This window comes from Rutilus rutilus, assembly GCF_951802725.1.
Source record: "Rutilus rutilus genome assembly, chromosome: 12".
Lineage (NCBI taxonomy): Eukaryota > Metazoa > Chordata > Actinopteri > Cypriniformes > Leuciscidae > Rutilus > Rutilus rutilus.
This window is the reverse complement of record NC_140217.1, coordinates 4,052,029-4,068,277: the sequence shown is the minus strand read 5'-3', so window position 1 is coordinate 4,068,277 and position 16,249 is coordinate 4,052,029. Positions and strand designations below refer to the sequence as shown.

At 38.0% G+C, this 16,249-nt stretch overlaps 1 protein-coding gene across 5 annotated transcripts in view; it reads right to left on the bottom strand.

Moving 5' to 3' along the window:
- Positions 1 to 16,249, bottom strand: part of ptprfa (protein tyrosine phosphatase receptor type Fa) — a 232,051-nt gene that overhangs the window by 65,539 nt on the left and 150,263 nt on the right. For 3 of the 5 annotated variants that reach the window (XM_084425210.1, XM_084425212.1, XM_084425211.1), the window contains 3 exons: positions 12,111 to 12,692; positions 10,880 to 11,013; positions 9,915 to 10,059 (listed from right to left, as the gene is read on the bottom strand). In XM_084425210.1, coding sequence (XP_084281336.1) covers positions 9,915 to 10,059; positions 10,880 to 11,013; positions 12,111 to 12,692 — 861 coding nt within the window. Of the gene's footprint in view, positions 1 to 3,762; positions 4,069 to 9,914; positions 10,060 to 10,879; positions 11,014 to 12,110; positions 12,693 to 16,249 lie in introns of all 5 variants that reach the window. The other 2 variants (XM_084425208.1, XM_084425209.1) reach the window with 1 other exon arrangement.

Sequence of the window (16,249 nt, the reverse complement as noted above, 5' to 3'; positions counted from 1 at the left end):
GTGACCTTGCTCAAACTACCCATTTACTTTTCTTTCCTGCACAAAAGACATTCATAACTCTGGTGAATCAAAGTCAGAATATCTCAAACCAAAGCGTGTGCTTTGATTTATGAGAATACACCAGTTAAAAACGCTCTGTTCCGTTCCGGATTCACTAACGAACGATCCCGTTGCAACATTCTTTCTTGATGAATATGGATGACAGCGAGCTTCTCTGAACGAGCGGAAAAGGCAAGAAGAACCGATGGAAAAGTTTACAGATAAAAAGCACGGCTAATTTATCAATGGCTGCACCTGCAGTCTCCTTTTTTCACTTTCTGTCAGCGCCGTTAAAGCCTTATCAGCCACCACAGCACATTATTCTCCACAGAATATGCAAGAGAAAACTCAATAGCTTGATTTATCTCATTTTGGCCTGATTAATAACCCTCCAAAAGAACCTGAAATAACGCATATATACTTCACCATCTTCCAAGTTTAGTGCATCAACTTTAAAACAGGCCTACATGAATATTTTGTGCTCAGAGTTGTATTGCTTGCTAAGGTAAGAATCACTATTACTATCACTTATATTTAGGTGCAATATGGACTTACATCAGTCTGTTATTGTATTTAATTAGTCTATTACATAAGTGTATTACTGTGCTATTCTCTGATTCTTGATGTCTGTGTTTGCATACATGAAAGATAAAAAAAGATTTAAAAAAATCTGAACATCTTTAAAAAATCCTTTGAATTATTTTGAAAAAGCTTGATCTTATGCAGTAGAATCACAGTTCTGCTGAAATAAACACTATGGGCCCTATCTTGCACCCAGCGCAATTGACTTTGTACACCGACGCATGTTTCATTCCTATTTTGCACCCGCGCAAAGCGCGCTTTTCCCTCCACAGAAGCACGTCGCTAAACTAGGGAATGAACTTGCGCTCTCTGGGCGGTTCAGCGCAAAAAAGGAGGCGTGTTTTGGCGCAAACGTTCCCTGGTGCTATTTTACTGTTCCATAAAACAATTGCGCCACTGGCCAGAAAAAACCTAGTCTAAAGTCAGTGGCGCTTTGCGCGTTGTTCATTATGCTATTTTAAGGGCGCATGCTTGACCATAATGTATAGAGTGCACAAACGCTCATACACTGTGATTCTCTAATCTACACAGAAGCAGCAGTTTTCATTTTTGCAAATCATATTATTACAAACGATAGATAGATAGATAGATAGATAGATAGATAGATAATTTATTATAAATATAATAATTTATTATAAAAGCATACATCTAGCTTACACATTTACCCACATTATTATATGCCTGTTTAGCCGAAGCTAATTTGGGTGTGTTTCTCCCATCCCCAATGTCACTTCTCTCTCTTTTACGGCCGTGAAGAGAGCGTTGCTCTCCTCGGCTGTGAACTGTTCCTGGCGCGCGCCTGGCAAATCCGCCGTTATAATAGCAATACGCCAAGGAAAAAGTGCGTCTGCTCTTAAAGGGAATGTGAGATGATGCTCTGATTGGTTTATTTCACGTTACGCCCAAACCACACCTATGAATAATGAAGCTACTTCAGACCAACCCCTTTTAGATTTGCGCCCGGCGCAAGAGTCATTTATCCCGCCGGGAAAATAGCAACAGCGCCGAGACCCGCCCACAAAGTTACTTGCGCTTTGCGCTTTGACACTTGCGTTTCAGATCGTTAAAATAGGGCCCTATAATTCTAATTCAAAAAATGAATTAAACCTTTTCTCTTTGTTCATCTGGCTGTTATTACTCAGTTACAACAGCCAAAATAAATCTAATGTTAATAATTTAAGGGTCATAAGCCCAACTAAAGCAAACACCGATCACCATAATGGTGACTTACATTTTGTCATTTTTCTCCTTCAGTGATTCTGCTTGTTAACATCAGGTATCTTCAATAATGGTCAATCATCACTTAATTAATCACTTAATTATCTCATTAACTTTAGACTTACATTACTACTTTTGAACAGTAGTGTACATGGCAACACACTAACAGCCAGAACACGCTAGCAACTACATTAAAAAAAAAAAAAAAAAAAAAAAAGTTAAATTTTTTATTATTCTGACCATAGGAACATAAGTGACTAGTACACAACATTTATGTCGCAAGTGTCCTGGGATGATGTAGGAAAAGATGAAAGGAATCAATGAGTGTCGATCTTGTAACAAATCAAAAGGAACGATTTTACCAGGGCTGCATGTGATGGGTTCAAATCAAACAGAAAGAACAGAATAGAGAGAGAGGAGAGAAACCTTCTCCACCACTGCAAACAGCACTGGTAACAACCACTCATAAAACATTGCCATCAGGAAAAATTGAAATACAGAGAAAGAAGAGAAGAGATGGGCTATCATAAGGAGAGTCCACTGTTAGATTGACAGGCTCAACAGACAAGGGACATGTACTTCCGGCGTTCACCTGTCAATCAAACGGAGCCCAGAGGAGACAGAGCATTCAACAAGGCAGGCGCACACACACACAAACAAACACACACTCAGGGTATGATGTAACTACGTTTTTACATTTCATGAAGGAAATGTGAGTGGTGCTTGCTCATGCAAAAGTCACTGCTAAAATGTTAGGGTGTTGTGGGCATCACTAAGTGGTTGCCAGTGTGTTCAGGATAGTTACGGCTCAAATCTAATCTAAATATGGCTCCGGTCTCTTCTTTAATGTACACTACTGTTCAATTGAACACACTATACGATTTTTTGGTAATACATTTCCTTGTTACACATGTTACATGTAGTTATTGTAGTAATAACTGTAAATTATCATAGTTGCATAATTATATAATTATACATAATTACATGCAACTAACCCGAAAATCGAACCCTAATCCTAACTAAACAAATACATGTAGTTAATTATTATTACTCAGCACTTAAATACATAATTACCTTAAAATAAAGTGTAACCTATTTAAAAAAAAATAAAAAAATAATAGTTTTATTCAGCAAGGATGCATTAAATTGATCAAACGTTACAGTAAAGACATTTATAATGTTACAAAAGTTTTGTTTCTATTTGAGCTTTCTATTCATCAAATAATCCTGAAATTTGTGTATCACTGTTTTTACCAAAATTTGAAGCAGCACAACTGTTTTCAACATTGATAATAATCAGAAATGTTTCTTGAGCAGCAAATCATCATATTAGAATGATTTCTGAAGGATCATGTGACACTGAAGACTCGTGTAATGATGCTGAAAATTCAGCTTTGATCACAGGAATAAATTACATTTGACTATATATTCACATAGAAAACAGTTATATTAAATTGTAACAATATTTCACAATATTACTGTTTTTAAAGTATTTTTGATCAAATAAATGCAGCCTTGGTGAGAAGAAGAGACATCTTTAAACATTAAAAACAGCAAACTTTTTAACGGTAACTAATAATAATAATAATAATAATGTTGCTGTGTGGGAGCATCTCAACGAATCCCACAGAAAACTCATCGTTCGCCCACTCCTTCATGAGTCTTTTCACACAACCAAAACAAAATATCAGTGCTGTCCTGAACTTTCACTGCACTATAGAGACTCAGTCTCTATAGAGCTCTCCAGTCTCGCGTACAGAAGCCACACATTAACAACAGAAGAGCGAGGAACAGCAAGCATGAACTCCAGCGTAACAGAAGAAAGAGAGGGAATGGCACAGGGAGCCGTTCAGTCAGGTGACCCGAAGCAGAGTTAGTGCTGGTGAGTTAGCAGATCTGGATGACCCGTGAGCCGAGCATTACCGTCCTCTCTGGTTCTGACGCGGGTGCTGGCGCTCTCCGGGCCGGGCCCGACGTCAGTGTGAGCTTTCACCCACACCACATACTCCGTCCACTTCTCCAGCCCCTCCAGCTCGTAGCTGGACACATCGGCTGGGATGTCCTGGACCTCGTGGCGCTGCTGGTCCTCGCCAGACTCCGCCTGATAGGCCAGAGAGTATCTGACGATGTTGCCGTGACGACTGGCGGCCGGGGGAGCCGCCCAACTCACCTTGATGCTGGTGGAGCTGAGACTGACCAGGTGCACCTCCTGTGGGGGGGCGGACGGGGCTGGAAAGGGGTGCAGGAACACATGAGCTCGGGCTAACCGCATAAACACAGCCATGTGTCTTAAGAACTAGTCTGACCATCTCACAGTTTACCAATAGTACTTTTGGGATTCTAATTAGACCAAGCTTCCTTTTTTTTTGTAACTGAATTAAAAAATGTATGACCAGTCTTAATGAAAAATATTCAATGACTCACTTGTAAGATTAGTCTAAGCAGTTTGTGCAACTGGCCACAGGACTGCAAAGAAGATAAATGTCCTTTGCAGAACTTGAGTTTAAGAAGCAAGTGTTCTCGAGCTGGCTAATATAGTCAACACACACACACACACACATGCACACACACACACATGTACACACACACACACACACACACACACACACACGCACACACACACACACATGCACGCATGCACACACACACAAATATATGTATCTGTGCACCATGAAACCTCATTTTGGAAGATTCCAAATAGCATCTATCATCATTTGATTCAAAGCATATACTACTGTTGAATATTTGGGGTTTCCTCATAAATATAAATATATGATTCTGGTTTCCTCATAAATATATGAAGCAGCACAACTGTTTTCAACACTGATAATAATCAGAAATGTTTCTTGAGCAGCAAATCATCATATTAATATGATTTCTGAAGGATCATGTGACACTGGAGTAATGATGCTGAAAATTCAGCTTTGATCACAGGAATACATTACATTTTACAATATATTCACATAGAAAAGTTATTTTAAATTGTAATAATATTTCACAATATTACTGTTTTATCTTTCAAAAACTTTAAAAACATCAATGATCTTACCGACCACAAACTTTTAAATAGTAGTATATATGTCATCATAATATATATCATCTGTCAGCTGTCATTATCACTAATATTTTTTAAAGCTATTGATTTAATTAAAGTTGAAGAAAAGTGTAATATACACAAATAAAGTTGAAAAAAAAAAAACCCCACACAATCTGGAGCCTGTTTGAAGTCCCGCTGGTTGAGATTTACTGCTTCACAAATGTCTGCACATATTTTACTCTAAAAACTGTGTTTTGGTGGTGAAAGCAGAGATTGATGGTTCACTTCTATTTTGTGTGTGTGTGTATGTGTGTAAGTATGCAAGAGATAACAGATACATTTTGTCTGACACACTGTCTTTGGCTAGACATGTAATTGATGTGATTGATGGCCTGTCAGATTTCTGAGATGCTGTATCGATTCATTTTTAAAATCACTTGAGTTCACAGAAAATCCCTGCCTATCCCGTACTGAGAACATGGCAAACTAAACAATATACAGTAGGATTATTATACACCTCTCTGGAATACTTGATTCTGATTGAATCAGCAGCAGACATAACATATTGGCTTTTCTGAAATGATAAAAGAGATGGTGTATCCAGCACTATGAAGATGTGATAAGTGTTTCGCTCCTGTGTTTTGTTCAGCAGAGCAGGCGGAAAATGACTTCTGAGAAAAAAAGAAAAAAAAATAGGGGAAGGTTTGACTCCACACAGAAGACCAAGAGAGCCAAGTGTGAATCAAAGAAGATGGTCATCACCTGTGGAGAAAGGAAACCGGGAGAGAAAATGAAAAGAGAAAAGACAAAGACTAAGAAAGTGTGGGAAAAGGTATGAGAAATAGGTGAGAAAACAAGATTAAACTGGGAGAGACTGAGAAAAACAACAGAGACGAGAGAAACTGGACACATCTCAAATTCAAGAGGGAGTTGAGAAGAAAAAATAGTGAGAAAAAGAATAAATTCAAGGAAATGAGAAAATGAGCAAACGGTTTAAAAGAGAATGAAGTGTGAGGAAACGGAGAGAGAGAGTTTATTTCTCACCTGCAACAGAAAGTGTGAATGAAATACAACAGGAAGAGAGAAAAGTGAAGAAACAAAAAGACAGCAGGGACACCGTGAGAAAAAAGCAAGACAGCAAGAAAAGAAATATTAAAGGAGAGGATGGTAATGAGACTGAAGTGAGAGGAAAGGTACAGTATATTAAGAGCTGTCAAAGGTCAAACCCAGTCCGTTTGAAACCTTTTCATTTTTGACAAAAAAGCGACATAAAAGGTGTAACAAAAAAGGAGAAATTTTAATGCCACCATAAAATGACAATTCTTATTTTGTATGGAATATCATAGTGTTTATTATCAATAATATATGTATACATCTTTTTTTTTATTTCTTTTTTTATAATATAATAATTTTTAAAACTTAACATTGAGAAACCATTTTACTCCGATTCACATCACAATAAGGAAGAAGGGACGACCGCAACTTCCGTTTCATGCCGACTGAAGCACAAAAAAGCATGATAAAGTGTATTATCGATATTGCAATGATACTCTCAGATGAGAATAAAATTAAACTGAATTGAGCTGGATAATTAAACCAACTTTGCTAAATATAATCAACATTTAACTGACTTGAGCTCATTAATGACAGTATTATCTTCTGTAGAGCTGCTTTACAGCTGAAATTGAATTTCTTTCATAATTCATAATTTACAACATTAGCGTGAAGCTGCTTTCAATCTGTATTGTACAAAGCGCTTTATAAATAAATGTGACTTGATTTGACTAGACTGTGAACATTCTTCAAAACGTATCCTTTTGTGCTCCATATAAGCCTATGTAAAGTGTTTTAAATTTTCATGCTGACCCATTGAAGTTGGGTCAGCATGCTTCCTTAGGAGACATTCACATATATCGTGTTCTTCTATTCCACAGCGCTTACTTTTCCATAGTTTTTTCTATGTAAACATGCGCAAGACGGTTGTGTTTGACCATTGCACTCACGTCTTGTGTGTCTTTTCCAGCATCTCACGAATGACATGTTGTTTTTAAAAACGCATCTCGCAAGTTAACCCTCTGAGGTCGGCAAACGCGCCCCCGCGTTTTGCTGGACTTTTTTTACATTGTAGCACTTTAAACTTAAATTACTCCGTCATTTATGGTCATACAGAAAAAATAAATATAAAAAAAGAATCTGTGATATTTCTACTTTTGTATGTGTCCACTTACAATCAAATCAAAACATTGTGCTTTTGAAACATAAAGAAAATAAACAGGGTGTGCGTTCTGCCTCTCCGTCGCGGTGAACTTTTTTTTCTTGAGCACGTCTATAAACTGAAACAAAACTCAGCGAATACTTGTCACACATTTATGAGCCATATACCTTTATAAACATTTAAGTGTGTACTTTTAAATGATCGGATTCAAACTGAAAACAAATATTTTCTGTTTAAGTAATTTGTATAAAACCAACAAGATGTCCAGCTTCTCAAACGCTTCCTAATTATTTTTAATTTGGCCACGCCTACTCGCGCAAAAGATATTCACATGCAAATCTCCACATGGAACGCGAACGCGCTCGTTACCTCAAAAACAAAACACTTCATCAGTCTCTGCTTTTCGTCGAGTTTGAAAGACGTGAGTTTACATTGGCTTTACCCCAGAAGAAGAATGCGATTTCAAGACAAGAAAGATAAGGTAAGAAATTCTTACATATTAGTTTGTTATTGTTGCATAAATTTCACATTGCAGTTGAACTGTTGCTAGATATATGGTGAATATTATAATATTTAGACCCGTGTTTACTGTTACTGTGTTTGTGGATATCTGCTCAAACGTAGATATGTATATGGTAGGCCTAACCATAATTATATTTGAGCGCGATCGCGTTTGAATGCATCATATTTTGGAAAAGCAAAACGCTCCAAACGGCTTCATGTTTTACTATTATCTCATTTCATATCATCATAACGAATGGAAACATTTGAAGTAACATGATAATCAATATATTTTTCTCTAGCTTAGTTGTTACTGAAATCTTTTTGAAAATGTATATAGGCTGCTATATTGTTATTATTTTATGCAGCACTGCGCATAGCCTATACCTACAAGGCACAACAAACCTGTGTTCATTATATAATATATTGTTGGAAACATTTGTGTGAGTGTGTGTGTGTATTCTGTGAATTTTAAAAAGCAATTTTAACCAGAAAAATCTCAAATGTATTCCCAAAATCGTGCAGGCCTTTCTCTTGATATCAGTATGTTCACTTTTTTCTTTTTTTCTTTTTTTTCAGGGCCCAGATGCCACTGAGTCCTGCTGACTTCAACATTCACAGTACATGTCTCTGTACATGAACATGGTAAAGTGAAAATCAAACACCTTGGAAATGAAAGGTATGTACAATGTTTTTAGGAATGGCACAAAGGTCTCTTTCTTTGGATCATTGTTATCAATAAGTGTTTTTTTTTTTGTTGTGTATCTTTGGATTATGTTGTAAATAAATCCAAACAATTTTAAAAGCCATTCTTTTTTTAATCTCCTCATTCTTTGTGCAAGGTTGGTCAGAATGATGGGCCCTGATAAGCTCCTAATAGGGCCATTAGGGTGTGTCTTTGTCTTTCTCAGGTGTAAAAAGCCTTACATACTAATGAGATGATCCGCCCCTTCGCATATTGCTTTTTCACACAAAACACGTCGTAAAAATTTTAAATCAATATATTGTCTTCTCTGAATGAGCAGTCAGGGTGATTTTCACATAGTTTTAGAGCAAATATTCTAGGCTACGTCATACAATTTTCAAAAGTCTTGTTAAGAAATAATCAGTATGGGTTTCATGACCTTATTTCAGTGAGAATTTTTTTTTGTATTTTCACAAACCACGCATAAATGTCATTATCTCAAAACTACAAACTTTTACATACATGCTGTTGATATATTATTGTAGCAGAGTTTGTGCTGAATACAGTGTAATTAGACTTTAGCCATGAAAATGTCACAAGTAACAGAAATAAGCACAAATGTCAGAGCATGTCAGAACACCTCCAGGGCCCAGAAAACAGCTCAGACCCCAGAGGGTTAAAAGTTCAACTTTTCAAAAATGCGTCTCTACCCTGTCCCCCCCCCCTTTTACTGACCCGCCGCGTTCTGTGTGCACCGGCCCTATGTAGGCAGCTCACTAGGATCTGGCATAGAATTAGAGAGAGAGAGAAAGGGAGTGAGAGACAGAGTGATTTTGGTGTCTCGGCTCACAGGTCTTTGAGGACAGTGACTCAGAGACACTAGGACAAAAAAAAAAAAAGACGGAAAGAAAAAGCAAGTGTTTCTATGGGAACCAAGAACAAACCTTTCAAAGCTGACATGTCTAACAAATAGCTCTGAATACCAGGAGATCTCTGTGATGAGCTGTCATAAATATCTCAGCTTTAGTCCATATCTCTGGAGACGGAGGAAGATGAGGACAGAGATTAAGCTGTAGCGCCTGCGTCATTCTGACGCCTCAGTGTGTGTCACACTCCACGGTCACTGCAGCTCTACGCCGACCCTGAACCTGAAACTTTTGAGCTTTTGACACTCAAAAAACTGGTCTGATGCAGTTAAAATGTGTATGAAACGGACGCCAGCGCTGCTCTGCTCGGGAAAACACAGGGTCTTTTGTATGGCGAGAGCGCGAGATAAATAACATTAACATGTTAAAGGTGACATATTGTAATCTATACTTTTGTAATATTTAATTTTTCCCTCCCTGAAACCACTTATAATGTTAGTCAAGGTCTCTTGAACCAAAAACAGTTAAAAGGATTTCAACAATATTTTTTGTGCTTTTGAAGGTCAAATTTTTGCAAACACATGCATTAAATGTTTTAATGTAATAATGTTTCATAAAAGCAAATGACATGGTGCTGGTTAACAAAGCAAACATGAAAACATATTTGGGGTGGTTAAAAAGCGTACCTCCATCTTTAGCCGAGTGACTAGTATTGAGCTGCTTAGAAATGGTCAAACTTTGATATGGTTATAGTTTGAGTTCGGCACTTACTGGACTGGGCCGTGCGAGCTTCTGCGGGCTGTGTGTAAACCCCGAGCCCCATCTCAGAGCGCGCCGCCAGAGAGAACATGTAGAGTGTGTCTGGCTTCAGGCCTTCAACAGCATACGAGCCAGCTGGGTCAAAGGTGATGTGGTGCTGCCATGGATTAAAGATAAAGAGAGAGTGAGAACCACACATAGGCTATGTGCTCAAATATCTGGTGATTATGTTGATTTCCAAACATCAACAGGGTTCACCAAAATCACTTTTAAGCAATTTTTTGTGTCAATCTATTAAAAGCACACTATGCAAGATTTGTACAGCTTGGTAAACAAACTCGTAGTAGGGCGAATCGTCCCGATAGCAAAGCAGGGGGGGGACGCCACTGGCAAAACCAGCAATGCAGGTTTGAGAGGAGGCGTCCCGACAAATCTCGTGAGAATCACGACTTGCTTTACGGCACGACGTCACATACATCAACACCATATGAAGCAGCCTCTGTGGAAGACACTAGCACGCATTTCAGACGTGAATCATGGCAGAGTCGACGAGGAAAACGAAGAAAGCGCGGTCGGAAGAGTGCAGAGACGGCGCTGCATGAGTGGTATTTATGACAGTAACGTTAAATACAAGCATTCCACAGCGACTCTAGGGGGCGCTGTTTGACAAAAACGGAAACTGCATAGTGTGCCTTTAAAAAAAAGAAAAAAGAGGGTAAAATCAATCTTAAAAAACATAACTGACATCCAATTTATGTGTCCAAAATGACTGCATTTTATTATAGGGTACAGCAGACCACACAGTGTGCTCATATTGTGTACTTTATATTGTACACTGTAATTCATCCAGGAATGATTTCCAGAAAATTGGCATTCTGTGTACATACTGCAAACTGCAAAGATATTATTTTCAGCATGCTAGTAATGCCATTCTGAACACCACTGGAGCCAAACACACACAGATTCAGTGATTTTACCTTGTTGTCAGAGTCGGCCTCCCAGTACGTGAGCTCATATTTGGTGATCTGATCCTGGACGGGCCACAGCCATGACAGCATGATTCGAGTGTCGAGCTCTGCCTCCGCTTCAAAACCAGTGGGCTGGGCCGGGACTGCAGTCAGAGATGTGGTTTGTCTTACTACACACTTAAATCACACAATACATTACACAGCTCTCTGAAATGCTTGATTCTGATTGGTGAATCAGGCATTCCAAGGTCAGATATTCCCCAATAATGACAATTATCAATAGCAACGCTGTATCATGACCCTCATCCGGGTATCTAAGGCCACGTCTCTCGTATCACACCGCTCTCTCTCGTTTCATTCAAACACAGCTGGTGCCATCTTGAGCCTCAGTTATCGACTGTATTTACTGTAAAATGAAACTAGAGGACTCCAGTATTATCAGCGGGCCTTATATTGTTGAAGTGTTCGTCTGGTTGCTAGAATGATTGTTTTGTACACTGTACTGGATTATAAGATTATAAATAGGTCAGATTTTAAAATGGTTTCTCCTCAAATCAATATTTCATCTCCCCATCATTATTTGTGAGTATTAACTTATAAGACTGTACATTATTCCTTAAGTTTCCATTTGATTGAACTTGTTCATTCGTCTAGGCTCAAAGCTGCTTGCTAGGAACCGTTTTGATTTGCGGATGCTTTGCGATTAGTGAGCTAATAAAATACTTTAACTTGAATATTTTTTGTGTCTAATTATTTACTTATGTGGCAAGCAGCCATGCAAAAAGTTTCAAATGGGTTCTATATAGAACCCTAGGGATCTTGACCCAGTTCTAAAGAACACTTTATACTAAAAAGGTTCTATATAATAATGTATATGTATAATGTATACATAAAAATGTCTTAAATGATTGCATAATATATTCATGTTTCATGGGTTATTTAAAAATGTTTCTAGTGATAAAGTATGTGTACGGGCTGTTTAATTCATACAATTTTACAAAAATTAATGAATTGAAACTAAATGCATAAAATGATCCCATAATGGAAGCCATTAAAAGGTTTCTGTATATGATATGCCTGACAGAACCCTTTTAAGGTTCGATATACATTATACCATATTGACTTTTGTAGTGTGTCTTCAAATGATCTTCATTTGGAGTCTTTTCTCAGCACACACTGATATCAATTCGACGATAAAGAAAAACATAAATACAATGTATTATACAAGCACACATCTCACCTCCTTGCTGTGTTTTAACCTGCAGGGTGTCAGAAGGCGGGCCGTCTCCCACAGAGGTGAACGCCAGCACGCGGAGCCCGTACGTGATGTCAGGCACCAGGCCGGAGATAGTGGTCAGGCTGCTGTCCTCTGTGTTGTGTTTCTGCCACGTGCTGATCGGGAAATGCAGATCAGACGTGTAGTACACTCGATATCCTCGTATCTGTCCGTTGGGCTCTTCGGGAGGTTCCCACTGCACCAGCATGGTCGTGGCGCTCAGCATCCGGGCCTGAACGCGCAGCGGAGGGGACGAGGGGGCCTGTTCGCTGGTGCGTGTCTCTACCGTCCCGCTGGGCGGCCCGCGCCCGATGTTATTGACCGCCATGACACGGAATTCGTACTCGGAGTAAGGACTCAACCCACCGATGCTGTAGCGCGTGGAAGCAACTCCGTCCACTTCCTGGAAACCGTTGTCCGAGACTTTGGCCCGGTACTGAATCACATAGTACGACACAGGTTCGGGGTTGCCGGAATCCCATGTTAGGGTTACACTGGTGGCGGTGGTTTCCGTGACGATCAGAGAGGTCGGGGGGCGGGGCAGAGCTGAGAAACATGAATAAACATATTTAGTTCCTTGACATAATAATATGATAATATTGGAAAACAGACAACATCTAGAGTAGGACTGCAAACCTTTACTAAAAGTTTACTTCCAACACTGCTCCAACACTCACAGTAATTTTTTCGATAAGCCTGAAGGAATTAATTAGCTGGATCAGGTGCGTTTAATTAAGGTTGAAGCTAAACTCTGCAGGGATGTGGCCCTCCAAGAACTGAGCTTTGCACCCCTGATCTAGAGTGACTCAAAAAGGGCAGTGTGATGTGTTTTCTTTAATTAATTAAGGTGAATTCAGGCCCAATATTTTAACAGCAAATTAGACCTTTATACCTTTTATATCTCAAACACAGCAGAAACACATTCTTTTGTTTAATTAAGTAGCAGTATTTGCACCCAGAATAGATTTTCAATGGGATTTATATTTAAAACAGTGTTCTGTTAATTAATGTACTTTTCTCAATCTGAACACTTATATTTGATACCTATAAAATCCAATTATCCTCACAGTACACACATAGCTGTAAATAATGAACAATAACGAAAGATCCTAACACAATAAAGAATGCACTTTAAATAATTAGTCCGTCACTATCTTATATTATATAGTGCTTCACTGTTTCAATTTTATGTTAACTACGTAAAACTATTAAAAATACTTTTTGGTAACTGAAATAAAGCTGAAAAAATAAATAAATATTAGATAAATAACTTAAAAAAAAAGAAAAAAAAAGAAGTGCTTTATTGCCTGGGTAATAAAGTACTAATATTACTAAAACCTAAATACTGTAAATATAAAGCTATATACAAATATTAAAAATCAAAAACTAATAAAAATGACAAAAGCACAAAACAAAATTACTAAAAGTATAAAAATAAAAGCTAATTAAAAATATTAATAAATTCTCAAATAAATAACACTGGTTCAAATAAACTGGTATCAAATGTTAGATAATAGAAAAATCTAACTGTAACTATGCAGGCATTTTTAGTCCTTGTATTTTAAATATCTTCTCAGTGTTTCTGCTACTAAACCACATGTTCTGACATGCTAACATATGCCAAATGAATGCAAATATTGGCCTATCTGTGACATTTCTCAGGGCAGATATGTGGTAATGACCTGGCATTTAAGATGAATGTAGAAAATTGTGCTGTGTTAAACACTGTTCTTGTGATTGTTGTGTCTGTATCATAGACTAGATCGGTCAGCTCATCCTATTTCCACAGGCGAGTTGAAAAATGCCTGTATTGTCATAAAATAGCTTGTGAAATTGACTCTAAACAACTTTTGTGCAATATTCAATTGGACAGCTGTCAGAATCCAAACAGATCACCCTGAATAAGCAGCAGCAGAGTGGAAAAGGACAGAAAAACACACCAAAACCTTTTTAGGAGGCTTAAAGCACCACAGCTGCTATAGCAGAAATCCCAAAACACATGATATTAACCTCAGCTAACATGATAATGCATGACGGCAGAGCAGAGCAGAGCAGTGAGAAATACCCACTGTAATGCCAGATACACTCAAAACGCTTTAATCAATGCTAATGTTGTAACTCAACTCCATTTGCCTGAATCCAGCTCAAATTCTGCTACTCTAAATTCTTTATTTTCAACGCCTCTCTAGATACACCGATAACAGTTTGCCGTTTCACCGACTAATGGAGAGCTCAGAAGAATCAGTACAGTAACACAGTACACTTTGTAAGAAGTCTTTTAGAGAGAGTTGTTTGGTGTGGAGTAGGGTGACCACCCGTCCCGCTTTGCGTTGAACCGCACAGCATTTTCACCCCTTGTCCCGCACGTCACATATTGAGAAAATGTCCCGCATTTTCATCAGTCTGTTGGTTTTTAATGATCATATTAAGGCGAGACACGGCAGGCAAAAACATTGGGGTTTTTTTTACTGGTCAATTTTGAGATTTTGGGATATTTGTCTTCAATAACATGTCTTCTTTTAGACTAGTGGTGAAAAAAAGTCTGAAATACACATTTAGGTCTTTATTTTATTACACTTTGTCTGTTTGCGTCTGTAGATTTCCCATAAATTCAACAAAAGTTGGCGTTCTTAATCAACGTGCTGCTCCGCGATCGCTGCCGGCAGCCTGTCATCAGAAGCACCGTTAGGAAGCTCTCTCTCTCCTGTACAATCCTGTCGGATCCAAATATGGTAATTTCCTTTTTATCAGCAACCAATCGTGAAAGTAAAAGGGCTGAATGCGCAGTCTCACTGGCTGATGATAAATCTTTAAAGCCCGTTTTCTCAAAATGACTTTTCTCTCAAACTCCAAGTCCGAAATCTCCACTTCAGTAGCACCTATATACACCAAACTTTCCAGTCTTGTACATAGTTATATTATGAAGACATTTACAGAGGGATTTGTAAATATATTATTCCTAGCCTGATTTATATAACATTTTATTCCAAAAAACATGGCAAAAATCATTTTTTTAAGGCTATATTGACAGTATTTTCTGATTTACAGGATAACAAAAGTAGATATCCATAAATCCCTCTGTAATTTTTTTCCCATCTAATATGTGAACACAATGAAAAAATATTTTTTAACCTGGCTTTATCCAATACTCAGATTTATGTATATATTTATAAAATATATGCAAATTAGTGCATATTTAATTAGATATTGCCTAATTTGCATATTTAAACATTAAATTACAGAAAACTTGTAATACATTTTTTTCTCCTCTTAATGTAGGTAATGAACTGGGAAAGTTTCATGGTGATATCTGCTAGCTAAATTTTTTACCCTATTCACCTGTAGTGTCTCGCCTTAAAGGGGTGGTTCAGGATTTTCGACATCGGACCTCATTTTCAAGTGAGCCTGGTTGTTATTCATCAGTGGAGACAGTTTTCAAAAAAATTCATCCAGTCCTTACTTTTGGATAGTTCGCCGGTGCTAGGCTAGCGCGAGTCAACGGTGCACGCGTTAGCCTGCCATTAAAAACAGTTTTACCCACTCCACAGTACACCAAAAGCAAATAAATTATAACGCCAGACTATCGATGTAAATGTCTGTCGAGAGAATAATGTTAGAAATCAAACTACCTTTTCATCACATTGCATTAGTTATAATTTGTTCCCTGTATTTATAAGCAGTCTACAGCAGCGGCGGAGTTATATTTGGTTACCTAGGAAACCGAGAGAGAGCCGGTCCACATAACTATCACGCAAGTGTATTTACCTGCCGCTGCCTTTGGGCTCAGTGATGTTGAATTTAAATGACATGTAAAATAAAGACATGTTACGTTACATTGTGATGTAATGGTGTTTTCTGGAAGGGACTAAAGTTTATTAAGTTTTTATTAAGTTAGATAAACATTATATAACAGTTTTAGGTTATGTTTTAGTGTTGGTAACATGTCCCACATTGTCCCACATTTGGGTTGTTTGATGGTGGTCACCCTAGTTTGGAGTGATTTACAGCAGTTTATGATGTAGCTATAGGGTGTTGCGAAGTGGTTTAGTTTCCTCTTTCTGGATTTCATAGGACAGTAGTACTGAGAGTGCACTCTTTTACGC